The 25,826-nt window shown below is 34.4% G+C and overlaps 1 protein-coding gene across 6 annotated transcripts in view; it reads right to left on the reverse strand.

Annotated features, from left to right (window-relative positions):
* LOC120413580 (nuclear receptor-binding protein homolog) overlaps positions 1–25,826 on the reverse strand; it is a 132,410-nt gene that overhangs the window by 11,778 nt on the left and 94,806 nt on the right. For all 6 annotated transcript variants that reach the window (XM_052707830.1, XM_052707829.1, XM_039574469.2 and 3 more), the window contains exons 4-9: positions 10,851–11,075; positions 10,658–10,788; positions 10,414–10,592; positions 10,053–10,343; positions 4,072–4,201; positions 3,808–3,994 (exon numbers count right to left, since the gene is read on the reverse strand). In XM_052707830.1, coding sequence (XP_052563790.1) covers positions 3,808–3,994; positions 4,072–4,201; positions 10,053–10,343; positions 10,414–10,592; positions 10,658–10,788; positions 10,851–11,075 — 1,143 coding nt within the window. The remainder of the gene's footprint in view (positions 1–3,807; positions 3,995–4,071; positions 4,202–10,052; positions 10,344–10,413; positions 10,593–10,657; positions 10,789–10,850; positions 11,076–25,826) is intronic.

The raw sequence follows: 25,826 nt of genomic DNA on the forward strand, positions 1-25,826 counted from the left end.
CGGCGATCTGCATGTTGGACATGTCCGGCGGGAGATCGTGGATCCGAACGTCGACGGTGTCATCGTCGACGTATATCGGAATCGCGATCTTCTTCGTCGGGCTGATCCGGAAGGCGTGCTTGAGATGATGCTCCGCTGCTGTTTTGACGGCGGCTGCTGAATCCGCCATCTCAATCAGCACGCAATGGCGAATGTTGTGCAGCTGGATGCTTCGACGGTCGGTGGGATTTAATCCCATACTCCTTTCCACAAACCACTGCACTGCGTTCAGCTTGGGGCGTTCGGGGAGGACGCTGAAGTCCACGACCAGCGTTTTTTTGCGGACAGAACTCATGGTAAAGCCTGCCACAAAGCGATTGTTTGGAGCACAATAGCGAAGTTTCGATCGCAGAGCACAAAGCACGTCTAGTGCACACGCGAGTACAGAGCCGACTGATTCTTAAATTCTTAAATTCTTAAATTCTTAAATTCTTAAATTCTTAAATTCTTAAATTCTTAAATTCTTAAATTCTTAAATTCTTAAATTCTTAAATTCTTAAATTCTTAAATTCTTAAATTCTGAAATTCTGAAATTCTTAAATTCTTAAATTCTTAAATTCTTAAATTCTTAAATTCTTAAATTCTTAAATTCTTAAATTCTTAAATTCTTAAATTCTTAAATTCTTAAATTCTTAAATTCTTAAATTCTTAAATTTTTAAATTCTTAAATTCTTAAATTCTTAAATTCTTAAATTCTTAAATTCTTAAATTCTTAAATTCTTAAATTCTTAAATTCTTAAATTCTTAAATTCTTAAATTCTTAAATTCTTAAATTCTTAAATTCTTAAATACTTAAATTCTTAAATTCTTAAATTCTTAAATTCTTAAATTCTTAAATTCTTAAATTCTTAAATTCTTAAATTCTTAAATTCTTAAATTCTTAAATTCTTAAATTCTTAAATTCTTAAATTCTTAAATTCTTAAATACTTAAATTCTTAAATTCTTAAATTCTTAAATTCTTAAATTCTTAAATTCTTAAATTCTTAAATTCTTAAATTCTTAAATTCTTAAATTCTGAAATTCTTAAATTCTTAAATTCTTAAATTCTTAAATTCTTAAATTCTTAAATTCTTAAATTCTTAAATTCTTAAATTCTTAAATTCTTAAATTCTTAAATTCTTAAATTCTTAAATTCTTAAATTCTTAAATTCTTAAATTCTTAAATTCTTAAATTCTTAAATTCTTAAATTCTTAAATTCTTAAATTCTTAAATTCTTAAATTCTTAAATTCTTAAATTCTTAAATTCTTAAATTCTTAAATTCTTAAATTCTTAAATTCTTAAATTCTTAAATTCTTAAATTCTTAAATTCTTAAATTCTTAAATTCTTAAATTCTTAAATTCTTAAATTCTTAAATTCTTAAATTCTTAAATTCTTAAATTCTTAAATTCTTAAATTCTTAAATTCTTAAATTCTTAAATTCTTAAATACTTAAATTCTTAAATTCTTAAATTCTTAAATTCTTAAATTCTTGAATTCTTAAATTCTTAAATTCTTAAATTCTTAAATTCTTAAATTCTTAAATTCTTAAATTCTTAAATTCTTAAATTCTTAAATTCTTAAATTCTTTTTTTTTTTTTTTTTTTTTTTTTTTTTTTTTTTTTTTTTTTTTTTTTTTTTATTATTAAACGTACTGGCCTTTTGTTTCCATAATTTGGCCAAGTTTTGAAATTCAAAATTTTACAAAAAAATAATTAGTTTAGCGTAGTCCTACGTCAACCAGTTGGCTCCCATAGTCTTCGTTTCGGTGTTGGTTGTTTCGGCGATTCAATTTGCTGTCTATTGTCGTTGCGGTGGTCATTCTCATGTGTAGCTAGTAGGTTGTCGTCGTCGTCGTCGTCGTCACAGCACGATCTTTTTTCTTCGGGAGCGTTCTTTTCTTCCAAGTGCCTCTTGGGTTTGCCTTTCTTCACAACAGTAGTAAATCCGTCCTTGCCATTGTCCTCGTGAGTGTGAGGAACAATGACTTGGGATTTTGCTGGTGCTGGATCGGCTGGAGGCAAAACAGGGGCAGGTGGCGTTTGTTTTGGTTTTCTGGACGGGTTTTTTTTGGCTACCTCTGAGCAGCTTTTGGCCACGTGTCGTTGAGAACCGCAGCGTCGGCAGGTGAGAATCTGCCCCGTGTGTGTGGCTAGACTGCTAAGTCCGCAGATCGTTACAAACGACGGGACGGGCTTGGTGAGTTTCATTTTAATCACCCGCACACCATTGGGCAGGCCGGCGAAAATGTCTCTCCACACCTCGTCCCGTATCGTCGACGTATATCGGAATCGCGATCTTCTTCGTCGGGCTGATCCGGAAGGCGTGCTTGAGATGATGCTCCGCTGCTGTTTTGACGGCGGCTGCTGAATCCGCCATCTCAATCAGCACGCAATGGCGAATGTTGTGCAGCTGGATGCTTCGAAGGTCGGTGGGATTTAATCCCATACTCCTTTCCACAAACCACTGCACTGCGTTCAGCTTGGGGCGTTCGGGGAGGACGCTGAAGTCCACGACCAGCGTTTTTTTGCGGACAGAACTCATGGTAAAGCCTGCCACAAAGCGATTGTTTGGAGCACAATAGCGAAGTTTCGATCGCAGAGCACAAAGCACGTCTAGTGCACACGCGAGTACAGAGCCGACTGATTCTTAAATTCTTAAATTCTTAAATTCTTAAATTCTTAAATTCTTAAATTCTTAAATTCTTAAATTCTTAAATTCTTAAATTCTTAAATTCTTAAATTCTGAAATTCTGAAATTCTTAAATTCTTAAATTCTTAAATTCTTAAATTCTTAAATTCTTAAATTCTTAAATTCTTAAATTCTTAAATTCTTAAATTCTTAAATTCTTAAATTCTTAAATTCTTAAATTCTTAAATTTTTAAATTCTTAAATTCTTAAATTCTTAAATTCTTAAATTCTTAAATTCTTAAATTCTTAAATTCTTAAATTCTTAAATTCTTAAATTCTTAAATTCTTAAATTCTTAAATTCTTAAATTCTTAAATTCTTAAATTCTTAAATTCTTAAATTCTTAAATTCTTAAATTCTTAAATTCTTAAATTCTTAAATTCTTAAATTCTTAAATTCTTAAATTCTTAAATTCTTAAATTCTTAAATTCTTAAATTCTTAAATTCTTAAATTCTTAAATTATATTTTTTTATTTCTCAATATAGGTAATGTTAAAATTGCAAATTGTCTCAATTGTCTAAATTTTTTAATTCATGTTTCAAAAGTTTGATTTTTTTTATAAACTTTGTCAAACATTTAAATGATAATTGTTGGGCGTTTTGAGATTCGCAAGGCAATTCAGAATTTCCAAATATCCGGGGGTGAGCTTGAGTCAGCTCCAATCTCACCCCCCAGAAGGTTCTTCGACTTTTTAAATGCATTTGCGAAAATTCTCATTCTCGTAAGAAATAAAACATAAATTAAGTTAGATGCTCAAAACCAATTGAGTACTGAAATTTGTACAAAATGTTACTAAATAGTTCAAAAATTTTAAATAATTTTTATAACTCTTTGACAAAAAATCACTACAAACTCACAACTTTTCCAAATTGTTTTGCGGATTTTGGCGAATTCCCGACTTTTTCCCGACTTGAGAGGCCACTCTAAATACTTGAGTAGTAAATTTGGCACTTGGTAGAAATTATGGCACTTTAATAAAAATTTTATTTTCCTTTATTTTTTTTTCAAATCAACATTACAAAATATCTAAACAATAAACGTCGGCGTCGAATTGAAAAAAAAAATAGACAAATAAAAATATGAAGGGTAATACTCACAAATAATTCACAATTTTCTTCTCGCGGCTTAACACTACATATCATATTCACAACTCTCCTAGTTTCAATATCTAACGGCTCTGGCGTGGCGGATTTCACCGATTCTGCAGTCTCGGGCGATATTGCTCGTGGTCGGGAAGCGGGTGGTTTTTGTGCCGAAAAGGCAGTCAGTGGATAAATGCCATATCTGAAAAGGGGGGGAGGAGAATGAAAATAAACTTTTACTACTGTTTGGTTGGAAGATTTTTTTATCCGTTCACTTACTTTACATCCTCTACGAACTTTTCCAGCTTTTCCGTGCCGGTCACATCGCCCAGGTGGAACTCGGTTTGCCGCACCTCGGCGTACACCATGTCCGGTTTGTTTAGCTTTTGCAGCATCTCGTCGTAGTTGGCTGTTTTGGGTTCCGTACCGCAGGACGCCCCGATGGCGAATGGACGACGGGAGTAGGTGGTGTACGTGGGAAGGGTGCACAGGATCGTTGTTGTCGTCGTTGAAGTCGCAATCCCCAATCATCATCGGTCAATCGTTCAGCGTGATTAGATTTTGAATCAACAATAACACAGTGAGACCGAGAGTGGGGAGAAAAAAGGGAGGCAAAAAAAAAAAACCAGAAAAAGAAGAAAAAATCAGCTTGAGATTAATATTGATGAAGGGAAAATATTATTATTCTGCTTGGAACGTGTGCTTCCTCTCCCCTACAGGTATGCTACGGCTATGTTGACGAGTTGAGTGGAATGCTTTTTTTCCTTGGTGCAGTGGTCTCTAACGAAGTAGTACATATTACGAACGTTGGAAATCCTTAGTAACGAGCTTCCGTACAACATAGTTATAAATGTGCAAAGTTTTTCATATTACACAGATAGCAGATAATAATCTGGTTTAGCATTTTACAGCAGACTTTCCTGTCTGAGGAAGGGCGAAACTAGGAAATTGTATGCTTAGAGCATCAACTAATGGAAGTATAAGCCAAAGGGTGGAAATGCCATATGGATAACCAATAGACATTACTAATATAGAAAAGAAAAAAAAATCTTAACTAAAATAACAGATTTTTTAAAAAGGTCACAACTACATGGTTACTGTGTAAATAATGCCTTTCAAACTTGAATCAAAATCGTACAAAAAAGAATACAAATATAATTTGCACAATCAATTTCAGTAATCGGCTTCAAAGAGTGAACAATCAACTAAAACTTTCGCTAGGAGCATCTCCATCAGTAAATGCCTAACTGAGTGGCTATTTTTTTATATTTCAGTTTAGTAACCCTTCCCACATCGGTCGATCATAAAATGAATTGGGAATTTAGCCACTATCAACACCACCGAAATAAAATCAGTTTTAATTATGTTGACATTGCAAATTTGAAAAAAAATCTTCAAAGCTGGAAGTTTATATGCCAAAAAACTGGAATCCAAACGACGAAAAATTTCGTATGGATTTTCAATGTATTAAAATTTTTAATGTTATTTACTTGAATTTTTAAAAATTGTAATAAAGCAAAAATCTATAAAAAATGTGCGTCGTTTGATACCAATATTGCAAATTATAAGAATCATAGTATATTTAAAGCAATGCTTTATTTTGTGGAAATTTTTGTATTAAAATTCAACTGAATGGCAGTAAAAATTTATTCAAAATGACGCGTGGTGTGAAAACCACATTGCAAATTATTAAAAATAGGTTTAAACATTATTCTATACTTTGAAAATTTGATATTTGGGTCATACCAAACAGGTCTAAAATGGTTTAAAAGGCCACGTAATTAATGCACGAGTCCTTATAGGACCTGTTAAAAATCTATAGATTTGTTTTTACTCCATTTTTCCAAATATTCTCAATGAAATTTTTTTTTTCTAAATTTTTGCTAAACTCAAAAGTTGATTAATTTGGTGTCCTAAAACATTAAAAAAAAAACACTTTAATTGAGAATTTTATTTCTCCAATCAAAATCAAATTTAAAAATGGTTGATTTATTTTTCTAAAAGTAGTCTTTTCTTTGCATGGATTGTCCTCATCATAACCTACAATTTTACTGAACACAACAAATCAGAATCAGAAAATCCATTTCCAGGCTACAGTTTTTTTACTTGAAATTTTGATGGACATCCGTCATAATTGTATTGAGCCTGTGAGGACAAAACAAAGATGCAAAATGTTTTTTGTTTCTGGTAAAAGAAGAAGACTAAATTAAAGACTACAAATTTAAGCAAATATATTAACATCAAAAGTCGGCCGTTTTAGGCGAGAGTTACTCAATGTGAAAAAACGAATCAAATTTCATTCCTAAAGGTCCAAGAATTGATGTATTTTGTAAAAAGGAGATTTTCCCTTATTCTCTTTTAAAAGTGGCGCATCATTACTTCCCGTTTTCCAAATCCCTTTCCTTGTCAATGGTGCGCTACCGGCAACGGACGGCAGTCATGATGGTTAAAATCTGGTTCATCATATTACATGGCGAAATCCAGTCTGCAATTCGCTAAAAGTATTTGAGCAGTTCTCTGCGAAATCGATCTTTTTTTTTTAATTTTTGTATTTTTTAATAAGGCAGAAACTTTTTTGGTGCCTTCGGTATGCCCAAAGGAGCCATTTTGCATCATTAGTTTGTCCATATAATTTTCTGTACAAATTTGGCAGCTGTCCACACAAAAATGATGTAAGAAAATTCAAAAATCTATGTGTTTTGAAGGAATTTTTTGATCGATTTGGTTTCTTGGGCAAAGTTGTAAATATGGATAAGGACTACACTGGACAAAAATGATACACGGTAAAAAAAATCAGGTGATTTTTAATTTCACTTTTTGTCACTAAAACTTGATTTGCAAAAAACACGATCTTTATTTTTTTTATATGTTTCAGGGGACATCATGCCAACTTTGTACAAAAAACCAGTTATGAATTTTTGAATCAATGCAGATTTAAAAAAAAAATCGAAATATTGGTCTCAAAAATTTTTCAACTTTATTATTCGATGTAAAATCAAATTTGAAATCAAAAAGCATTTTAGTGAAATTTTGATAAAGTGCACCGTATTCAAGTTAAATCCATTGTAAGTGACTTTTTTGATAATAGTCGATGTTTTAATTATTTTTTTAAATTAGTGCACATGTTTGCCCACCTTTGAAAAAAATATTTTTGAAAAGCTAAAAAATTCTCTATACTTTGCTTTTTTTGGACTTTGTTGATACGACCTTTAGTTGCTGAGATATTGCCATGCAAAGGTTTAAAAACATGAAAATTTATGTTTTCCAAGTCTCACCCAAACAACCCACCATTTTCTAATGTCGATATCTCAGCAATTAATGGTCCGATTTACAATGTTAAAATATGAAACATTCGTGAAATTTTCCGATCTTTTCGAAAAAAATATTTTCAAAAAATTTAAATCAAGACTAACATTTCAAAAGGGAGTAATATTGAATGTTTGGCCTTTTTTTTACCCTCGTGAAATTTTCAATGGAACATTTTCACTGAAGAATCTTCCATCGCTGAGAATGAAATTTCCTTATGTATTTTTTTTCCGCCTCGTAAGCGGTAGATCGGGGTTCAAATCCCGGCTCGGACCAACACAACTGGTGATCTTTTCCCTTCTGGAATCGATTGCTTAGTAAAGGGAAGGTAGTGTATCGTCACAAACTGGACCTTATCACTAGGGTTAGTGAAATTTCACGATTTCGCGGACAGCGTGAAATCCGTGAAATTTGGCTTTTTCCGCGAAATCCCGTGAAATTTTATGTTTGTGTGAAACTGTAAATATTTTTCTCAAAATGATTTATGAAACTAGAATAAGAATACAAATAATCTTATAAAATTCTGTAGAAATAAGCGAGTCAATACCCTGGTTTAATTACTAACATAGGGTTAGTGATTTTTGACGATTTCGAAGACGGCGTAACGTGAAAATTATTAATTTTCTCAAATATTTTTGTTTCAAAATAACAACATAATAAATGTTTTACCCATACAGACTATTTTAGTAAATTTTATAAGTTAACAATTGAAATGCTTGATATGAACCATTTAAAGAATTGTTCAATATTTTTAGAAACTTACTAAGTTTAGTAATTTGTAATTGATTGGAAACAGATTAAGGAAGGACGTTGTGATGGTTTTTTTAGGTTTGTTTAGTAATATTTTCATTCGCTGTAATAACAATTTTACTGCTATTTCATTTGAAAGGTATAGTTTCATAAGAAATTAAAAGAATCAAGCATTGTTTTGTTTAAATTAAAATGAAGGGCTTTTTCCTTTGAAATCAACTTTTAAAAACTTTTTTAATTTTTCTGAGTTATTTTGATTTTTTTTTTCAATTCAATTCGGATTTCTTGGTGAATAATCAAGATACAATCAGTTCTTTTGCAATTCATAACAGAGTTTTGGAGTTCCTTTCAGCTGTGTGTTGCATCCTAATCCATTTTGGAAAAACTTCTATAACTAAAGCACTAACAAGAGTAAGTAAAATAAAATAAAAATGTAAAAAAAATCATTTTGAATAAAAAATTTAAAATTATTTTTAATGTGCTAAATGTCGCAAAAAATTCAACTTATTGGCTTTGAACTTATTTTGGCTGGAAAAGATTGTTGAATTTTGCTTTGATATGAAATTCAGTCGTCCCGCCCGTGTGGATCAATCGTACCGCGCACTGGACTCACAATCCAGAGGTCGCCGGTTCGAATCCCGCGGCGGGCGCTCTAAAATTCTTTGTGTAAATATGTGTATTCGGCGCCGTCGCTCCGTGCCATACTTTCATACACTTAGGAGCCCAGGGCGGCGAAGTCCTTGTAGATAAAAGGAAGACACTAGTGGTTGGTACTAGCAATGGTGGCCGACAGCTATAAAGTCAACTTCGTTTTTTTTAAATTCAGTAAAATGAAGCAAATTCGCGAAAACTTTTTTGCTTTATTGGTCAAATACTGGGTGCTGAAAAGTGGTTCGCAAAACGGCCTCAATTTTGAGCTGTCAAAGTGGAACCAATTTACTGTTCGCCAAAAGTAGAGAGTATTGCTATCGAAATGTTTTTTTTTTCAAGAATCTAAAATTTGTGGCTGTTGAGGAAAACCTTGAAGGCGAGATTGTCATTTTTTTTTATAATTATGTATTGAATTTGTTTATGGAGTCGATACAGTTATATCCATTCAGAAGCTGTCTTAATCTTAATTTGACTCCGTTTGAAAACCTACTGGTTTAGTGAAAATCTTCTCTGTTGGTTGGATCAGCTTCACTACAATTAGCGCTGATTTTTCGCTGGACCAGGAAGAGCTGCAGGATTCCAAAATCAGCCAGAGAATTTATCTGCCTCATCGCATAATGACATTCTCGCCGCAGTTCTTCATCATCCGTAAAAAAGAAAAACCTCTTCTAACCGATCCAAACCTGAAAACACACACAATTTTTCAGCAAAAAATATCAAAAACTAGCCAAAATGATACACAAACAACTGATTATAAAACAGCTCATTTACCGGTAAGAAAAAAGTCATGCTTGTGCTTGAACAGTTCCTATTTTGTAGATGTAAACAAAGTGGGATCATTCGGAAATTACGTTACGCATTCGCTCTATTCATCACCCAGGTCAAATATTAATAAAAAACAGTCCAATAAATGAGAATACGCATGCCCTACATTTTGTTTAAAAATATATATAGAACCCATCCATTAACCAGGTGGAATCTTTATGGAAAATTATGAGATTTTTTTGTGTCAGGTTCAAATTTATTCAAATTGTTTTAAGTTTATTTAAATAATATATAATGAAGCATAAAAAGCAGTTTCTGTGATTTAAACATAAGGTTTTAATAGTTATTTCAACATTTTTCACGTTCCGCGAAATTTGCGTGAAATTTGGTGTTTTGAAATTGAGGTCCCCGTGAAATTTCCAATTTTCGAGCGTGAAAAATCACTAAGCCTACTTATCACGACACCTTAGGGAGGCGACCTATGGAATGTTAACATTAACCTTAACATGTTAACATTAAGTTGAGAATGAAACTGCCACTGAATCCGCTTTGTAAATGCCGGCCCCGATACTCTTCAAGGGTGTTCCCCTCAGGAACTGGGAAAGATTTACTTTACTTACTATTTTTTTGAAATTAGTCAAATTCAAGATTTGGCCTATTTCTTTTGTAATTTGAACTGTGAAAATTCGCCAACGATGTCCCCACAGGAAAAAAAAAGTTCGTTCCAAGCGTCTTTCCCCTCCGAAATTCTCCCCTGCTTCATCACTCTCTCTTCCGTTGATACTCACACGACGTGTTCACCAGACAGTGCGCGGCGAGCAGCTTCAGCGGGTGCACCTCGAACAGCAGCGGGTGAAACAGCAGCTCGCGGGCGGTAGGCCTTTTGGCAGGGTCATGACTGAGGCACTTGATGATGAAGTCCTTCTGCTGGGCATCCTCAAGACTCTCGACAGTGCGTTTGATTTGCTCCTCCGTGACTAGCGTACCCGAATCGCCGTTGCCCTGGATCTCGAGCGCGGCCATCTCCAGCGCACAGATGCCAAACGAGTAGATGTCGATGGCGGTCGTCGATGCGGCGGCTGTTTTGAAGAAGTTTTGGGGGAAGTTTAGAATAGATTTTAGACAATAAGCACGATTTGAAATACTCACTTCCATACTCTGGTGCTAAAAAATGCATATTTTTCATATTATCCCTACATGTTTTTACATGATGATGAATGGCATCTGGAGCTACACTACCAATTTTAACTAGACCATTATGTTGAATAAATATTGTATCACAGGTTAAGTTGCCGTGAATTACTGGCGGCGAACAGGAATGCAAATAACTGGAAAAAGAAAAGAACACTTTTTTTTAGAATTGTTACAGTCTCAGAAATTAGAAATAACTCACCTAAGTGCTGATAAAATTTGAGTACACCACCGCTTCCATGCTTGCAGTGGTAGTTTCTTAACGTTTTTCTTGGTACGCTTAAGAAACTGCTTCAGGGAGCCAGAGGACATATATTCCGTTATAAATATTACCTGTGGAAAAGGTCGCTAGTAAAAAAAACTGTGTGATGAAAACCCATAAAGCGCGCACTCACCCTAGGCTTATCGTTATGCGTATCCGTCCAATAACGATGAAATTTGACTATATTTGGATGCTCTAACTGTGTAAGGTTTTCGAATACTAGTTGTATTTTTTCTTCTTGAGATTTGAAGTTCTTCCTCTCGGAAAACTGTACTTCGTTCCAGACAACCTCGACACCTTCCTCGGTGTCCATCGCCAGATGTGCACAGTCGATGCCAGGGACATCGCGCTGTTCGACCTGCAAGACAAAAAAAAAAGAAACAAATAAAAATCGACATTAGTTTCCCTGACGAACACACAGAGGGAAAAATTAAGCTTCAAAAATATGTGGCGGCGCCGCCTGCAGGGTAGGCAACCAGACGGACAAGCCTTTGAACATTTTTGGGTGGCTGCTGCTGCTTTGGCACCGCGGCTGACGAAAAAGACATCCCAAAAGCAATTTGCCCGTAGGCTGCCTCAATGCAGTATAAATCAAGTCAGTTCGAATGATTGCGTTTTCTGGCAGTTTTTTTTTGTCGGAGGATAGTCCTTGGTGGCTCCGCTGTCGGTGCCTATATCGTCTTCTTTGAGTTGCTGATGTGACCCCTTTCGCTTGGGTGGATTTGTGTTACATCGGGCACGAGAGGTGTGCCTTTGGGAAATGTTAAAATTTGAATTTAAGGGGTTTTTCTCCAGTTTTCATGTCATGTTCAAAGAATAATAAAAGTGACTTATTTAAAAAAAAAATGCAAAGGAGTTCTGATTTGTGGAGTTTTTTTTTTGTTTCAGGATTTTTTTTCTTATTTAAGTTCTTTGGAAAGCGTTTACTACGGTACGTCCACGCATCATTTCAGCACTGCAGATTCTGTGAAATGTGATCCGTTCACCGAATCCTCTCTGCGGTAAACGCAACACAGTAGGGCTGGCCGCTAACATTTTTGTACTGCCTTTTCGGCTGCACATACAATTATTTATATTGACCAGAAAAATGCTTGAGGCGTAATCAAACCTTACAAATTTCCAGCATGCTTTCATTAGACTAGCTGCGTATGTGTTAGATTTGATTAGATGAAAACTTGATTTGATTAGATGACAATTTGCCAACAATTTCATCAATTTAGTTCCTTTTTGTGTTGTTTAAGAAAAAAAACACACGCTTGAAAATTTTTAATACAGCTCGACAAATAAATACAAACATATTTTTTTTAAACAAATCAAAAAAGGAAATAAAATAAAACTAAAAATATACCAAAGACAAACAAATCAAATTGTAACTTGTAACATCAACATAATACACAAGAAATGTTGGTATAACAAAATGACACCGATTTTATGAGGACGGTCACAACAAGAATATAAAAATAATTAGAATATAGCACATTGTCCTGTCCTGGTGGAGTCGCTGGTAGGCAGTTGGACTAACAATCCAAAGGTTGTCAGTTCGAATCCCGGGGTGGATGGAAGCTTTGGTGTAAAAAGAGGTTTGCAATTGCCTCAACAATCAAACCTTCGGAATCTCGCAATCGAGAACGCCAAGGCAATGCTGTAGAGCGAATAATTTGATTTGACATTTTTCCACTATCTCATTTGTAACAGGACAGAGACTATCATGGTGTCTTTCACCAAAGACGCTCAATAGCAGTGTTGCCAAATCATTTACTATAACAACTCATAGGAACGGTCTAGCAATATAGGAGAAAATCGTGACGTCAGAAATGAACTCAAATCACTCAAAGTTCATTTTGTGGGTGTCTTTAACTGATTGACAGCTAGACTGTCCTCAGTTTTCTGTGACAGTGAAAAGGAGGGGAATACTTTATGAAAATCATACCTGTCAAAATTCCTAGCCTCAAAATTTTGTCGCGAATTGCTTTTCTCCTCTATAGCAGCCATTTCATTTTCTACGTTGAACAAAAATGCAATAATTTTCTCCCAAATTTATATCCTGTTTTGAAAAGTTCTGTTAACTCACAGACAGAAGTCACGAAAACTCATGCCAGTGTTGCCAGATCATCAAACTATATGTTTGATTGAAAATGCCTCTAAATATTTTACCAAATAGGAAAGAAATCGAGCCAAACATTTCATTAGGGCACAAAACCAAAACGTAAACATTCGGGATTATTCCACTATTCCATTCATTAGTACACTCCCTACATGCCCTCCAAGAATCAGATTGATAACAAACAATTTACTATTGAAAAAATCAAAAACACAAAAGGGCACATAACCATGTTCACTACAAACCAAAAAAAAAGTTCAAATGTGCCCTTTTATTTTTCGTTAGGTTCTCGTACTTGAGGAACTTTGTGTGTTATAAAATGAACTTCTCATACATTCTTTACACTAATTCACTTCAAAAAAAGTTTGGTTTACTTTTCACCAAAGATTTCTGCAGAGAAAAACTTTGTCAAAAAACAATATTTAATACGATCCCGCGGCTGCTGTTCGGTACACTTTTGAAGATTTTTTTTGTTTCACATACCTTATATACACTATTCAATCACAAAACTTCACCAATAATCAAATTTTCTACTAAATTCCTCATCATTTCTAACTAAATAAAAGGGCCCGTAAACATCTTTCAAAACAACAATCCGGTGATAGCGCTTTAGTACCCTTTCAGCTCTCTTCGAAATTGCATTTAGAAAGGGCCCATTATGAACAACAGTTGGAAAGTGAAAAGGGCCCAATAACGTTTTTTTTAAATTATGAGTTTTATTGCGAAAATTAACAAAAATTAGGAAGCATTTTAACAGAGTTGAGGATAATCATGTGTTTTATCGTATCATCAGTAAAAAAACCATCAGTCAAGCTTCTTTTTCAAATAGGAATTGAAACAAGTTGTCCACTTTTTGCAAGCGATTTTCTCGAATCGCGGTTTTTGGTTTTGTGCCCTAATGAAATGTTTGGCTCGAAATGTAATACAAGGAATCATTTTCATAGATATTTACGATATCACGATTTAAGGATAGTAGAATTTTTTATTACATCTGGCAGGGTTGTCAGATCGTCATTTTTTCCCCTTCATTCAAAAGAATTTGAATAAATTAGAATGTTGAACGTTATAAGTTCATACATACCAAAATCAGCCCTTTTTTTAATATCCCAAAATTGTTTTTCAAAAAAATTATTTTGGAGCTATTTTTAAACTTTGCGATGTTACTGGGAGCACTTCTTACAAAAGCAAATTTGTTCCATGTCTAAGTAAGTACAAGAATTGAAAAAAAAGTTGTATACTAAGTTTTTATTCAAGCCATATATTTGAATAAAAATCCCTCAACCAGCAGCATACATTTCTTCAAATCCTTAGAGAGCATTTCGAGCAAACCCTTCTCCACAAATTTCTCCAGCGAAAACGAGATGTGCAGAAGGCCCATAAGATTTCCCAACATCACGTAGTTGCCTTGAAGAAGCTCGTTTTTTTATCCTGTATTTCGTCTGATGCCTCCCTTTTTCTTGGCGCATCGTGACAAGATGACATGTTTTGCCTTAAATAAGTTCGTAGCAAAATTAGGAGGTACACACAGGACTCCGAATATGCGCCACTCCGAGAGTGTATTCTATTGCTTACTTTCTTTTACGATTGGAATTCTATTGACATCTGAGACATCACGGTCGTAACAGAGACGTGTGTCTTTGTGAGTGTGCTTGTGTCAAGGGTGTTCGATCCAATCTCCCAAGGATGGAGAAGGGCAACCCAGACAAACAAACCAACAAACAAACAACTCTTCAGAATTGGGAAAGTTTTCGATGCCACAGCTCATACGCGTTGACGACAGTGTTATGTCAGCGGAAAATTTTGGGCACCGGCGATGCATGCAAATTTTTTAATTAGGTGTCATGTTCTTCTGATACACACGCTCACGTTCATTAACGCACCCAGAATTCGCGGTATCATCGCCGCCGGTTGGTAGTGAGGTGACTGGCCCCACTTTGGTACACCCAAAAGGGAGAAGTGGGACAAGTAATGTCATATTCCATCAGTTGCACTTTGTCATGAACTTCTTGCCAATATTCGATCAAAACTGCGCAAAGAAAAGCAGGCTGTGTGGCAATCAAAGAGCTCTGGTTCAATTCTAGCTAACGGAACATATAAAAAAAATATTTTTCTTCCATCATAAAATTGCAAAAACCTTAATTAAAGTGTAACAGAACACAACGAACAGAGCACCAGCTTAGAAAGGCTTGACACAGTTTCACCAGTCAAACTCTTTACAGTCTGGCGGCGCGGCAAAAACGGTGATTTATTGCTCTGGTGATGACCGGACCACACACACACTCACAAAGTCAGGCCAAGAAAAAATCAGCCAACCACTAATGTTGGAAGTAATATCAAAAGTTCTCAACTTCTGAGGCCAAAGGTTCAAGGAAAGATAGAGCTGCATGTTTTTGTCCCAGTTTTTTTTGTTTCATTTTGCCGAAAAACTGCCGGGATGTCACGTAACCGAACGTTATGTCAGCCGCGCAAGGTTGCAGGACAACCGTTCGGGATGAGTGAAAAAATAAAAAGGTTCAAATCAGGGAGACAAATCGAAAGGATTTGGATCGGATCCAGAAAGGATAAAGTCGTTACTTAATGCTTGTGCAATGAGGTGTTTATTTGGAATCTGGTGCATTACAGCGAAAGTTGTTTCACCAAATGGGAATTTCTCCGAAAGTCATTTCAAACTTTTTTTAAGGAACTGCTCATGTAAAAAAATAATGTAAAAAGTTCATAAATAAATCTTTTCTTTAAATTATTCATAGAACTTTTCATGTTTAGAAGCGAACTCCTTTAAAATTTAGTTTTTGAAAAACAAAGAACTGCATTAGTTCAAAAGAATGCACAAAAACTACATAAATTAGTTTTCACAAACCATTTTGTTTTCAAAGCATTGGGCGTGTTAAAAAATGCAAGACTCATTGATTTTTTTTAACCGTTGTTCATGTTTAAAAGAATATATCACTAATAAAAATATATTTTTTTCAATACCAATTAATTTGATCATGTTTGAAATGAACTGCTTATATTGAAAATAAAACAAAAACTAAAACAAATCATAAATCTTCAAATTGTTCAAAGAACTGGTAATGTTTGAAAAACTGCAAACACTACACAAATATTTATTTTTGTTGAGAAACCAATAGATTTTCAAAGAACCAGTCATGTTGAAAAGAATGCAAAACTTCCAGAGATGAATAAAATTATCTTCAACATAGTCTAAAGAACTAGTTATGTTTGGAAACTACAGAAATATTTTTTTAGAATATATTATATATAAATAAAATCATTTTTTTAAATTGTCCAAAGAGCTGGTCATGTTTGAAAGCATGCAAAAACTACAGATTTTTTTTAGATGGAAAACCAATTTATTTTCAAAGAACTGTGCAAAAAACTCTCAGAAATAAAAAAAAAACATTTTTAAAATTCTCAAAAAAATAAAAAATAAAAAAAAACTCGCAAGAGCAATTCCAGCTCAAATCAGGATTTTTTCTGGTACTTTTGTACCCGACCCTCTCCGATTTCAATGAAACTTTGTAGACATGTTATCCTAGGCCTATATAAGCCATTTTTGTGTATATGGAGCCAATACTACTCGAAAATAACATTTGAGAAGGTCGTAAAGTATTTAAATATTTTTGTATTTTGTAATTTAAATATTACTGTATCTCGAAGCCGTTGCGTCGTATCAAAAAGTGGTCAAAAACAAACTTGTAGGAAATTGGACGGGCTTTCTGAAAAAAATACACTGAAACAAAAATACACGCCACATCTATGAGATTTTTTGATTTTTAAGTCTAAAACTTTAATTTAAAGGTGATGTCACGATTTTTTTTTCGTTCCAAATTTTTGAGAAAATAGCCTAAAATATAATCAAAAGACTGACGAAAAATGCAGGATGGTATGTCTCTCCTAAAAAAAATACAAAAATCATTTACTAAAACTGTTTTTTTGAAAATTGGTCTAAACGTCAAAATTTTTGAAAACCGGTAGTGGGAATCGATTCTCCAGACAATTTTACATAAAAGTCTCCATATTGACCATTGCCCTAAGTCCAATCCTTGGGAAGATACAGCGGTTTTAAAAATTAAAATGTTGAAAAAACGTTTTTTTGTGGTTTTTGGCAATTTCTATATGACAGACTTGGTTTTTCAGTCTCGTAAATATTTTTACCGGAAAGCTCGTCCAATTTCCCATAAGTTTGTCTTTGACAGCTTTTTGATTTATTTCGTTTTTTATATTTACGTAATCAAATTTACTATTCTGGTTTCTACCACACTGAAAAAAATATTATATTTTTAGTTATAAGCAATGTAATTAAGCTTATATCTGGGAGCCCTTACATCCAATTGAAATGCTGCCAAAGGCAAACTTATGGGAAATCGTGACATCACCTTTAAATTTAAGTTTTAGACTTAAAAATCAAAAAATCTAATAGATGTGGCGTGTATTTTTGTTTCAGTGTATTTTTTTTCAGAAAGCCCGTCCAATTTCCTACAAGTTTGTCTTTGACCTCTTTTTGATACGACGCAACGGCTTCGAGATACAGTAATTTTTAAATTACAAAATACAAAAATATTTAAATACCTTACGCCCTTCTCAAATGTTATTTTCGAGTACTATTGGCTCCATATACACAAAAATGGATTATATAGGCCTAGGATAACATGTCTACAAAGTTTCATTGAAATCGGAGAGGGTCGGGTACAAAAGTACCAGAAAAAATCCTGATTTGAGCTGGAAATGCTCGCAAATATATTTTTTTATTTTTTTAAACTACTGCTTTATCTTCACATTTCATTTTCTGTCTTTTTTCACATTCGGCAAAACGACCGTCGGCAAAACGTCCAACATGAACATAAGTCAGTGAAGGATTGCCAGGTCAAAATTGAAAAAAAAAATCTGGCCAAGTATCAATAGAAAATCTGGCAAATAGATTTAAGAAATTGACAAAGGATTTGAATTAATTCAAAAGTTTATTGGTTTAATTGATTTTCGTCCTCAAAAAGGTTGTATTTACATTTTCAGCAAAACTGATGTTTTAAAGTTTTTAGATTTTTGACTACAAATGTTAATTTGAATGAAAAAGTTGTTCAAAAAAGGCAGAAAATAAAAAATCTGGCAAATTTGTCGAAATCTGGCACAGATAATGCTCAATCTTTATTCTGGCAGATACTTAAAAAATCTGGCCTTCCCAGATTTATCTGGCAACCTGGCAACCCTGAGTCAGTGAGTGATTGAGTTAATAAGTCCGCGAGTGAATCAGTGAAAGTGTTCGAAGAAGATGAAGTGATTTTTATCGTTTTGAGTGATTTGTTGATTTTTGAGAACAAAATGATGTTTCAATCAGTACTTAACAGTGTTTTAATCCCAAATAGCCATTTTGTATAAAAAATCGCAAAATCAGCATCGATTTCACTGAAATTTTAATAAGTGAGTACATGAATAGGTGAGTGATTAATTGAGTGTATGAGTCAATGAATAAGTAAACGAATGAATCAGTGAAATCTTAAATTGTAGGTTTTCTTGCTTCATATGTCCAACTATTGCTTAGGATGGTACAAATATTTTAAAAAGTTTTTCCCAATAAAAAAATACAATATTTTTTCAAGTCGTGTAATTTAGACTACTAAAAAAATTATACCATTTTTAATCAATTTGAGAAACATTCTCATATTATTCGAATTTAAAATTTCAGTTTCTTAAATTTTTAGAAGTATATCGTCAATCGTGGAAAATAAAAAAAATACTAGTTTATGCAACAAGTTGCAAAAACATGTTTTTTCAGCACGAGTCGTACATTTATCTAACGAGGTTTACCGAGTATTGAAAAGTATTATTTTTAGTAGAGAAAAGAAGACTTTTTCGTCATGCGGGAATGACAAGAAAAGTAATTAGTTACACAACGGAATTGCAAAAATAATATTTTATCATACATTTAAATTGTTTCAGTTTTAAGCTTTGTTGATGTTATGTTGTTGAAAATTTTAATAGAGCCAAGTGAAATTGAAAAAACTTTTTTTTTTCATTAAAGAAGAAGCGAATTTGAACAAAATAGTTCAAGTTAACCAGAAGGCGCAAAAAGGGGGAAAATCTTCCCCGAAACCCGGGCCAAATTGATTTTTTTTTTTCTGCCGCATTAATGCAGCGCAGCGTTGCTTCGTCCACCTGGCGATGAAAAACAGTTCACTCAAGTGCCACCACTCGCCCTCGCACCCGGACACTTCGTCCAAATGTGATCGACATCAATCATTGGCGCCAGCAGCACCAGCAGAACAAGAAAAATGACCGCGATGAAAGAGATTTTTCGCCATTTTTTTGAGGAAGGGTGAGCGGGTTATGTTTGGACTTTAACCTTGACCTTGGTACATTTCTGGACTTATTTGAACTAGTTTTAAGTTTATTTTTATTTTTGTAGCATTTTTAATGATTCCCCTCAAATATCAGATGCAATCATTCCAATATTTTTTTTCAAATTTAAAAATCCAACCTTTTACCCTATTTGTCGCACTTCCCGCTCTATTCAAGCTAACATTTTGATGGGGGTAATTAAGTCAAATTAATGAATGACCACCACACACAGCCACACAGCAAACTGTATGCGGATCAACACTTCGCGACGGTGATATCCTGTGGTGCGGCCAAAGAAAGACATACGTGTCTAAAAATATTGCGGGGCCAAACATGTTTTGGTTCTGCTCACTCAACAACGGCGGCGGCGGTGGTGGCGTCTGTCATCTGTCGCGTTGCGTTTCTTGTTTCGAGTCCCGTGGGATGTGTGCTGTGGACGTAATCAGCGCTTCTAATACTCGGACTGTGTGTAGCAATTTGGACAGACAATCTCGCGGATTCAAGGACTCTCTCACCCCGAGAAACCGCACATTGTTGCCATTCCCAGATGGACAGCTTGTTTATGCAAGCCGGGTGTTTACCGCATTTTATGTGTGACACTTTTGTCGTATTAATCATTTAGCATAATTTGACAAATTTGTAAAATATATATTTGCTTTGGATCTACCTTGACAAAATGGAATAAATATCAAACAAAAAAAATCGAATCCTAAGATTGAAAAAAATAATATTTGCTTAAATTTTAACTGAACATTTGAGTTACATTATTAGAACAGATTTTCATTTTTCAATTCTTGGTTATTCTAAATACTGAGTTAGGTGAGCAGTTCTCTCAGATTTCGGTCATTCATTTTTTTTGTATTTTTTGATCCGACTGAAACTTTTTTGGTGCCTTCGGTATGCCCAAAGAAGTCATTTTGCATCATTAGTCTGTCCATATACAAAAATGATGTATGAAAATTCTGTATCTTTTGAAAGATATTTTTGATCAATTTGGTGTCTTCGGCAAAGTTGTAGGTATGGATATGGACTACACTGAAAAAAATGATACGCGGTAAAAAAAATTTTGGTGATTTTTTATTTTGTAACTAACTTTTTGTAACTAAAACTTGATTTGCAAAAAAAACACTTTTTTTTTATATGTTTTAGGGGACATCAAATGCCAACTTTTCAGAAATTTCCAGGTTGTGCAAAAAATCTTTGAGCGAGTTATAAATTTTTGAATTAATACTGATTTTTTCAAAAATCGTAAAATTGGTCGCAAAAATATTTCAACTTCATTTTTCAAAGTAAAATCAAATTTGCAATCAAAAAGTACTTCAGTGAAATTTTGATAAAGTGCACCGTTTTCAAGTTAAATCCATTTTTAGGTGACTTTTTTGAAAATAGTTGAAGTTTTTTTTTCAAAAATTAAAGCACACTTTTGAACTTTGTTGATACGACCCTTAGTTGCTGAAATATTGCCATGCAAAGGTTTAAAAACAGGAAAATTGATTTTTTCTAAGTCCCACCCAAACAACACAGCATTTTCTAATGTCGATATCTCAGCAACTAATGGTCCGATTTTCAATGTTAAAATATGAAACATTCGTGAAATTTTCCGATCTTTTCGAAAAAAAATATTTTCAATTTTTTAAACCAAGACTAACATTTCAAAAGGGCCAAACATTCAATATTACGCCCTTTTAAAATGTTAGTCTTGGTTTAAAATTTTGAAAATATGTTTTTCGAAAATATACGAAAATTTCACGAATGTTTCATAGTTTCACATTGAAAATTGGACCATTAGTTGCTGAGATATCAACATTAGAAAATTGTGTGTTGTTTGGGTGGGACTTAGAAAACATCAATTTTCCTGTTTTTAAGCCTTTGCATGGCAATATCTCAGCAACGAAGGGTCGTATCAACTAAGTTTGAAAATGCAAAATATAGAAAATTTTCTCGGCTTTTCAAAAATATTTTTTTCAAAGATGCCCAAACATGTGCACTAATATTGAAAAAAAAAACTTCAACTATTTTCACAAAAGTCACCTAAAAATGGATTTAACTTGAAAACGGTGCACTTTGTCAAAATTTCACTAAAGTACTTTTTGATTGCAAATTTGATTTTACATCGAAAAATGAAGTTAAAAAATTTTTGCGACCAATTTTTCGATTTTTGAAAAAAATCAGCATTGATTCAAAAATTCATAACTCGCTCAAAGATTTTTTGCACAACCTGGAAATTTCTGAAAAGTTGACATTTGATGTCCTCTAAAACATATCGAAAAATAAAAAAAATATAAATAGTGTTTTTTTGCAAATCAAGTTTTAGTGACATAAAGTTAAATAAAAAATCACCAAAAGTTTTTTAACGTGTATCATTTTTTTTTCAGTGTAGTCCATATCCATACCTACAACTTTGCCGAAGACACCGATCCAAAAAATCCTTCAAAAGATACAGATTTTTTGAATTTTTATACATCATTTTTGTATGGCCAGCTGCCAAATTTGTATGGAAAATTATATGGACAACCTGATGATGCAAAATGGCTTCTTTGGGCATACCGAAGGCAGCAAAAAAGTTTCAGTCGGATTAAAAAATACAAAAATTAAAATTTAAGAAAAAGACCGATTTCGTAGAGAACTGCTCAGGTGAAATATACCCATTTTAAGCCTAATAAACGGTCGTGTTTGAATTATGCTGGATAACCTGGAATGTTCCTTGAAATTTACTAAAACCAAGTACACCAACGATTTGAGCAACCTTTTGTAAAGATTTCTGTTTATTTTCGCTTTTACGAAAAGTTATTCTATTCCTTTTACAAGCAAACTTAAAATTTTTCCCAAATGTATTCCAATCAGACGAGAACGCATTGGACCACGCCCATTTTTTTTTGTTTTCAGCTTAGTTAATTTTCTTCCAGCGCTCTTTTGGGTCTCCTTAGTGCTGCCAATTTTGATAAAACTTTAAGCAAACACTCACGAAAGGTAGGATTTATAGAGAAAGTTCTGGCATCACTGGCTCGCTCCAACAGACGCTGCTGGTGGTGTTGTTGGCCACCCTTTGTTCTTTATTTGCCTTCGCGTCTCGTTCGGTTTTCTTCAACCTTCGATTGGAATGGGTCGTCAAAAGACTTGGCGCGTTTGTTTTTTTATGGCGCTTGCTAACTATTTACATGTTTCGGGATTATTTTTCAAGTGAGTGTCTAACTAATGTTCAAAAGAACATGTTGCCGGTAGTTGGAAGCAATTTTATATCTTAAGCGCTTTGAAATCGTTAGCGCAAGTGAAAAGATATTGATGGCGACTTTCGTTAAGCAGTTAAGCCAGAGGTGCTCAAAGTTTTGAAATCGCGGGCCAAATTTAAAGCTCACATGAGCTTGCGGGCCATTTGTGAAAAATGATTATTTTAAAATAAAATACATAACCTTATTACAATCTATAAGACTGATAATACTTGGTTGGTTGAAGATTTTTAAATAATTCTATGAATTTTTTAAACACTTTTGTTATATAAATATTCAAGAACAAATTGTGGCAGTTTATTCAAAAATGCTTCTAAGTAAGTTGAAATAATTATTAAAATCAACAAAACTTTAAAAATGCAACAAAAAATATTCATGAGTTTTTCATTGCAATTTGCATGGCCTCATAAAAACAAGGCTAGGCTGCTACAAATATGTTTGATAGAAGATTATATACCACGGACTGGTATACAGGTCGTGGGGTGATTGCACATTTTGTAAATGATCGTGATTTCTCAAATATTATATAAAGGAAAAAATATATTTAATTGAAAGCACTTGTATTTTCCCTAAAAACATATAATTATTCAAAAATATGAATGAGGGTAACACAGAAAACTGTTTAATTTGATTTTAAAGTGCAAAAAATATGTTAAATCGTTGCAAAAGCATTTTTTAACAACTATTCCAACAATTTAATTAATCAATCAATCAGATTTTAGTCAATTAGTTTCATAAACCAAATGTCATAAATTCGAATCCCAAGGTGGAAAATTTCTAATTTCAAAACAAGTTTGAGGCTCGGCCCACAAAAATGTATAGAAAACCTATGTTTTTGCTATTTTTACAGTTTTCTACTTTGGTTAAATTTGAACGTTTTATAACTCATTTCCATGTTAATGGATGTAATGTTTAATCACATTTATACTTTTATTAGGATAAATTTTCCCAGAAAATATTTGTCGTATTATCGGGATCAAAACATGGATAAACCATTTCTGTATTATGAATATATATGAATATAAAATAAATCGATCACAAAAAGTAAAGGCTAAATATTAAAAAGAGTTATAAATTCATTTTACAAATCGTTCAAAGGGCCACTTTAGAGAATCTTGCATAAAGGGTCCGCGGGCCTTACAAAATCATCTCGCGGGCCATATTTTGGTCACCCCTGTGTTAAGCTCTCATCTTGCGTGATGAGAAATGGTCTCGCAAAATAGAAATTATGATCAAATCATAATCATTAAATATGATCTTTTTGGCCAGTAAATGGCATACATTTGCGTGCATACTCGAGGTGGTGCTGTTGCTGGTAAGTTTATAGGCTAAATAGTATTTTTGGAGCTTAAATCGAGCATCAAGAAAAGGTATATTTCCTCTAATTAGATAATGCGAAACGTAAGCAGTCAAATTTTTCCTAAAATAGTAGATCGAGACCTCCTGAACAAGATAAAACTATGAAAAAAATGGGAAGTTGAGGTTTGCTATGCTTAATGTGCGCTATAAACGCAACGCAAGACTAGCTTACACCAGCTAAAACAGCAAATCGACAAGCTCTCCACTGCTCGATTGCTTCCTCCTTATCTAAAACGCCAATTGGCTGTCACACAGTTTGATACTGCCATTAATTGGTTCTAGGGGGTAAGCAACTGCTTGAGACCGTGTGTGTGTGGTGTCTGCTGCGAATGAAACAAGATCGGTCGCCCCCACAAAGTCAATAGCTAGTTCCCATCAAACGACGTCCTACGCATTTGCAAGTCAAACACACATGCCAACACTGACGAACGACGGAGACAGTTTATTTAATTATTACCATTCAGGGGTTATTAGCACTTAACGATACAGAGTGGCATAAATCAAGCAGGAGATAGAATTACCTGTTGACACGGGAATTGTTGATCAGTAATGTTACTATGAGTATTTTATTAATTTTCAAACTTGCAGAAAACATATTTAAACTACTTCTGAAGTCAGAATAACCCAGAAGCGACAGATGGTACCAAAAAAAAAAAACGTTCTACTCTCCAGCTTGCCATCTGCATCCAGCTTGGCACTGCTGAAATAAATAACCTTTTAATAGCAAACACAACCGTCATTCCACATCCGCCTTCCAAACCCCATAGAGATCATGCTAAGCCGCACTCTGTGCAGCATCTAGTCGTGCCGAGCATTAACCCCTTCCATATCCTGGATTATGCTTTTTCCATAATAGTCACCGCAACTAACTAGCTCACCAACGCTGAACGTAAACAATCATTTGGCTTCTATACCTTCCACAGCAGTTCTTCCGTCAAAAATAAATCAACCTCCACGGTCAACCGCTACCCCGGTTTTGCTGTTCTAGACTGTGATGAATAACAAAAATATGTAATAATACCGACAACAAACCGGTAAATAAATACTTTTCGTGAAACTTTGTGCCCAACCGCGTGCGCGTACTAAGTAAACAATGTCATAAGTTACTTCGGATACTAGAGATGAGATCTCGCGGATCGCTTCCTCATTCGATTCCGTGCTCGTTATAGGGACAATAACACCGTACCGGCGTGTGGGGCAAATTGGCAACTGCCGCAATCTGCGTACGGCCTGTGCCGGAAAGCCCCACAAACACCACCTGTCTCCACGATCGCGCTGTTCTCAACTGTAGTAGAGAATACAACATTTGTTCGAACGCTTTGTTTATTTTATTGGCGCGTTACGACTGAACGCTGGGAACCGCCGCGTTCTAACCCAACAAACAAGCGAACTCGATTCGGAAACTCGAGAACGGCTTTAACTGCCGATTCGGAACGCCGATTAGCGTCAACTGAAATGGATCATTTTGGAATACCAATTTGGGTTGCGGAAGGTGGGGTGCGCTTTCCAAATCCACTAATCACTCGCTAATACCAAGCGGGCTTTAAAACGAATACCGCAAGGAAGAGGGAGGGGACGACCTGACCGAGAACAAGTGGTCGGGCGGACCCAGATTAGGACGACCTACTAGTATTTAGAACACTTGAGAGAGAGGGGGGAACGCGTGTGCGATTTAGTGCGGTGGCCGGCAAAAATATATAAATCTCTTGATTATCGTCTGACGGTCGACGGCCGACGACTACGACGCAATTTGTCTGCGCTGACGTTGACTTTCGGTTTAACGGTCGTGACGCGATTCGTTGAATTGGGGGGCCGGAAGAAGTTTTGAGAGTATGAGAACGTTGAAACCTTTGCAGATCTCAACAATCAGTTTGACCAAGAGATTCTAGGATTTCAATTTGTTTCGGGATAACTTCTCAAGACATACATATGATCTTCTTTAGACACACTTAGTAGTCATAGTGGTATTGCTGAATCCGTATCCAATCCGTTCAGGTCCGTCTAACCCTTTCCCTTCAGTCACACCAAAAGGGACACCCAAATGGGCATTCCTCGCGCAGAAACCCGTCCCAGAGTCCCTTTGTTATGA

Source organism: Culex pipiens, chromosome 2, assembly GCF_016801865.2.
Source record: "Culex pipiens pallens isolate TS chromosome 2, TS_CPP_V2, whole genome shotgun sequence".
NCBI lineage: Eukaryota > Metazoa > Arthropoda > Insecta > Diptera > Culicidae > Culex > Culex pipiens.